We start from the raw sequence: 5400 nt of genomic DNA, 5'->3' as shown, positions 1-5400 counted from the left end.
CCGAGGGAGTTAGTACTCGTGCCTCATCTGTCGCCCGAGCGATGTTTCAGGCTATGCAGAAACGCATCGCCACGCTTGAACGCAGTCTGAAGGTTGTCCAACAGAAAATAAGAGAACACGAGTTAGCAAACGAAGCCAATGACACAGTTCCAGCTTCTTCATCCGCAATCGCCGATCGTAACGAGTGCTGCTACCAATGTAGATGCTGTGCAGCCGCTGTTGCCACCTCATAACGCTACACGTTGCCCGATGTATACCGCCACTCGCGCCTCGCCGCCTATTTACACATCTTACACAAATGGTTCAGCTGTAACAACAGCAAATGGTATGTACCCCAGCTCGACTTTGCCTCCGCACTACGCGTTTCTTAACAGTCTTTCGTCAACGGTGCCAATTCCTGCTAACGTAGGCATCTCTGTTTCTCGTGTCTCAACGCTGGACATGGGTCGCGCAATTGCCAAAGGCGCAAACCATGTGCCACCGACGGGTGCAAACGGTTTGATAATAAATTGTTGCACGAAATTGAAAACACTATCGACGGGTCATCAAACCAGTCATTGCCGCCTCGAGATCGCAACAGACGTGTTTCCATTGCCGATCCACGTAAAACGATAAGCACGCAGACGCAGCCAGCGTCACGTATTCAGTCGCAAGGCGATACGGGTGCAGCAGTCCTTAGTTGCAGTGCAAACGTTGCCGACAGCAAGTTGTTATTTCGGATTCTGCCGGTCGTGCTGTATGGGAACTAGAAGCGCGTTGAGACGTACGCCCTTTTTGATGAAGGTTCGTCAATAACAATGCTTGACAACACACTAATTGAAGAGCTCCGGTTACGTGGCCGGACTGAACGCTTGAACCTACAGTGGTTCGGAGGACGTTCCACCCAAGAGCCAGCCGTGGTGGTAGACTTACTCATGAGCGGTGCCAATATGCAAAAGAGACATAAACTACGAAGGGTTTATGGTGTTTCAAACCTGCAGCTACCTTCTCAGAGCCTGAGTAAAGCCGATTTGCGTTGCCATGAAAAACATTTAAATAAGCTGGCAGTTCAGCCATACGCGCAAGTCAAGCCAAAGCTGTTAATCGGACTCGACCACTACCACCTTGGTTTGCCGTCAACCACAATGCAGCTAAACAAGTGTGGGCCGTTTGCCGCGAATACTGAGCTGGGATGGGTTGTGTTTGGACCAGCAACCAACTCTTATCCGACATTGCCATCATGTTTATGCGTTAACTGCCACACTGACCAATCTCTACACAATGCGGTTGCCGAATATTTCGAGACGGAAAGCTTTGGGGTTCGAGCTGCGCCTGCCATCGAGAGTGAAGCTGATATCCGTGCTCGCGAAATCTTGAGGTTCACTACGTGCCATGTTGAAGGAAGATATCAGACTGGTCTGCTCTGGAAGCGTCCCGACATACAGCTACCTGCGAGCTATGCTATGGCCTTGAGGAGATTAGCGGGTATTGAAGCAAAAATGAGGCGCGATACAAACTTTACCGCTGAATATAAGCGCATCATGAATTCCTACGTCGCAAAGAACTACGCAAGAAAGTTGTCGCCAGAAGAAGCCGCTTTAACTAACGATAGGACATGGTACTTGCCTCACTTCGCCGTCAGACATCCCAACAAGCCAGGCAAGTTACGTATGGTGTTCGACGCGGCTGCTGAGGTGGACGGTGTGTCCCTCAATTCACAGCTCATGAAGGGTCCACAGGAATATCGGCCTTTGCCTGCTTTACTATTTCACTTTCGTGAAGGAGCAATAGGCGTGTGTGGTGACATCAAAGAGATGTTCCACCAGGTGCTGGTTCAACGTGACGATAGACGTGCGCAACGATTTCTTTGGCGCAATGGTGATACCACCAGACAGCCCGAAGTGTATGAGATGCGCGTAATGACCTTTGGAGCAGCATGTTCGCCTTGCGCCGCCAACTATGTGAAGAAGATCAACGCGTTAGAGTATCGCAAAAAAGTCAGTGGTGCTGTCCAAGCCGTGAAATCGATACTGGACTACCATTATGTCGATGACTATGTCGATAGCTTCCCCACAGAAGAAGAACCAGCTGACATCACGAAACAAGTTCGAGCAATACACAAGATGGCCGGTTTCGATCTTTGCAATTTCGCGTCAAACTCGTCAAGAGTGACAGAAGCCCTTGGTGGCGACGGAGCTACCCGTCAAATAGCCAAGAAGGAAGGAGTACTGGAGGACAGAGTTCTCGGTTTGTTTTGGCAGGCATCGACCGACACCTTTGGATTTAAACTGAAGTTCAACAACGTAGACTCCAGCGTATTGAACGGAATGCGCCGTCCGACAAAGCGAGAAATCCTCAGCGTGGTCATGCCCATCTTCGGCCCGCTTGGATTTCTGAGCAATTTTGTAGTGAGTGCTAAGATACTCATGCGGGAAGTGTGGAAGCATGACATCCGGTGGGACGAACCATTGCCAAACAACGTAAACGCCGCATGGGAATGTTGTCGTAAGCAACTTTCAACGGTCGCCGAATATGTCGTTCCTCGGTACTATTTTCTAAACGGCAAACCTAAAGCTCTGCAGCTCCATGTCTTCGTCGACGCTAGCGAGGATGCCTTTACTGCGGTGGCCTACTGGAGGTCAACCAATGCCGTCGGTGAGGTGGAAGTCGCATTTATCTCCGCAAAAACCAAATGCGCGCCGATGAAGTCTTTGACGGTGCCTCGATTGGAGCTTCAGGCAGCCGTGCTGGGTACGCGTTTAATGAGCTGCGTCCGGGAGGAACACTCCTTGGACATTGATGACTGCATCATTTGGAGTGACTCCAAAACGGTAATCCAGTGGCTTCGCAGCGAACATCGGCGCTATAAGCCATTTGTGCAGCATCGGATCGCCGAGATATTAGCCGCAACTACTACCGCAAATTGGAGATGGCTACCTACCGAGGACAATGTCGCCGATGAGGCCACTCGAGCTAATAACTTTATCGACTTCAGCTCATCTGCACGTTGGACCTGCGGCCCACCATTTTTGTTACGAGAAGAGCAGGCTTGGCCGTCAGAGGGCTTCACATGCAATCATCATGAGGAAGCGGACAAGGAACTTCGCCCTAAATTCGCCCTTGCGATCGTAAGTTGTACATTTTTAGATTATAACCGATTCTCTTCATTCAGCAAACTGGTGAGGACGACAGCATGGGTCCTGAGATTCATTGACATTTGCCGCCGCCGTAATCCACCAGAACGATGCTATGGGCTGACAGCCAAAGAAGTCGAGACTGCTAAGCTTTGTTTGTGCCGTCTTGTTCAGCGTGGTGAATACGCCGAGGAGTTTCAGCAGATCGAAAGCGGCCAGGACCTACCACGCACCAGTTCGCTTATTCAACTTTCGCCTTATATTGATGAAGACGGTGTTCTTCGTGTACGAGGACGCATAGATGCTGCCAGCTGGCTCCCAATATGCTCGAGGCGCCCAATCATACTGCCGCCAAAGCATGATTTTACAAATCTGGTCACCATGCACTACCACATCAAAATGCATCATCAAAATCTAAAAGCCCCTATTTGCGAGATACGTCGCTGTTACTGGGTACCACGCCTCAGAAGTTTGCTGCGCAGTGTAGTCGCCAAATGCGCTGTATGCCGCCTAAAGAAAATCCACGCCGTGCCACCATTGATGGGTCCGCTTCCGATTGATTGGCTAACTCCCCATATCAGGCCGTTCAGCTATACGGGCCTTGATTACTTTGGACCGATAACAGTAACTGTTCGTCGCGCCAACGAAAAAAGATGGGTGGCGTGATTCACGTGCCTGACCGTCAGGGCTGTGCATTTGGAGTTGGCCCATGACCTCAGCACTGACTCATGTATAGTCGCAATGCGGAACTTTATAAATCGTCGCGGCGTTCCCGTACGCATCAGGTCCGATAATGGGAAGAACTTCGTCGGTGCTGACATGGAAGCAAAGCGCTTCAGTGAAGTATTCGATTGCGATCGCCTGCAGAGTGAGCTGTCGCAAAGGGGCGTAGAGTGGATTTTTAACTCGCCTTTCAACCCGGCAGAGGGGGGCGCTTGGGAACGGTTGGTGCAGTGCGTCAAGAGGGTACTACGACACACGTTGAAGGAAACGTCGCCACGGGAGCACACGCTCAACTGTTTCCTCATCGAGGCGGAAAATATAGTGAATTCTCGGCCGCTGACGCACTTGCCCATCGATGCCAACCAGGAGGAGCCGCTGACTCCTAATGACTTCCTTCTGGGTGAAGCCAATACACCGCAAACTCCGATTGCCAACGAAGTTCTGGAGAAGACGTGGCTTCTGCGACAACAGTGGCGTCTTGCCCCACAACTAACAGGCTAACCTAATATTCACGCACCCCGCCAATTTATTGTCGAAAATTTCTCATGCACATGCAACTTGTATGAGATCAACCGAAATTGAACGGTGTGCGTATGAAGCTAACTCAATTTCCAATTTTTGTTCTGCGTGACATTTTGATTTGACGTTTCGCTCAATGAAATCAAATGCAAACGCATGCAAGTCAATTTCGGGTGACGCAAAAAAACAAATTCGACGGCATGCGTCCCAAACGCAAGCCGCGAATATTAGGTTAGCCTGTAAGGGACCATTTTTGGAAACGATAGATAGCGGAGTACCTTCCAACATTGACACGCCGGGTTAAGTGGTGCCAGAGAACAAAACCTCTGCAGATAGATGACCTCGTCTACATATGCGATCCCAATGTATCTCGCCGGGAATGGTGCCGAGGTAAGGTGGAACGCTTGTATACGGGAGCAGATGGTGTGGTCAGACGAGTCGGCGTACGCACTTCCGGTGGATTGAAGCGACGCGCCGTCTCCAAATTGGCTGTTCTGGACGTCGAAGGTAGTGAATCAGGCTGATTCACGGGGGTGGGGATGTTGGGAACTCCTGCCTTTGACATAATTTCAATTTCATGTACTTCATTTTGGTATTTCATTTTTATTGTATTCCATTTCGATGTTCTCATTTATTTTCAAATACCTTTCATACATACATATGTTACTCTCATTATTTAGAGATACATATGTACACATATGTGTTACTAAGTGCCCTATGTATCCCATGTATTTAATTTGCCGCTAACTCTTTGCATGCACGTATGTACATATGTACATGTCCGCGGAATAGGTACGGTCAATGCAGTATTGCCTTTTTCGTTTTGTCCTTCTGTTCGTATTGATATGTACATGCATGTAGGCAAAGCATTGGAGTTGTTTGTCGCGGAGTTGTGCCTTGTAAATATGTATGTACAAATTAATGTTAGGTTTTTTGTGTACATACATACCGCAATGTGTCTTTCGCTCGATTACCGCTGCCATAATTTGGTTGATCTGCTGGCGCAAGTCAACCTCAAAGTCAGTCGTCAACCAAAGGGATCGAG

At 49.3% G+C, this 5400-nt stretch overlaps 1 protein-coding gene across 1 annotated transcript; it reads left to right on the top strand.

Annotated features, from left to right (window-relative positions):
* The first annotated feature begins 797 nt into the window (after positions 1 to 797).
* LOC108368218 (uncharacterized) lies at positions 798 to 3193 on the top strand. The gene is made up of 2 exons (XM_017623012.1): positions 798 to 3107; positions 3152 to 3193. Exons 1-2 carry the CDS (start codon positions 798 to 800, stop codon positions 3191 to 3193), a joined length of 2352 nt encoding a protein of 783 aa, XP_017478501.1.
* Positions 3194 to 5400: the final 2207 nt, after the last annotated feature.

The sequence above is a fragment of the Rhagoletis zephyria genome, unplaced genomic scaffold (genome assembly GCF_001687245.7).
Source record: "Rhagoletis zephyria isolate East Lansing unplaced genomic scaffold, Rhagoletis_zephyria_1.1 Rzeph_scaffold_03014, whole genome shotgun sequence".
Lineage (NCBI taxonomy): Eukaryota > Metazoa > Arthropoda > Insecta > Diptera > Tephritidae > Rhagoletis > Rhagoletis zephyria.
Note: the sequence above shows the minus strand (reverse complement) of the source record. Positions and strands in the feature narration are given on the sequence as shown.

What these genes read in the sequence shown, in the direction of transcription:
- LOC108368218 (XM_017623012.1), top strand. Translation starts at nt 798, where the DNA reads ATGCTTGACAACACACTAATTGAAGAGCTCCGGTTACGTGGCCGGACT. An exon ending in CTAAATTCGCCCTTGCGATC is followed by an intron (nt 3,108 to 3,151) that starts GTAAGTTGTACA and finishes CTCTTCATTCAG; the next exon opens with CAAACTGGTGAGGACGACAG.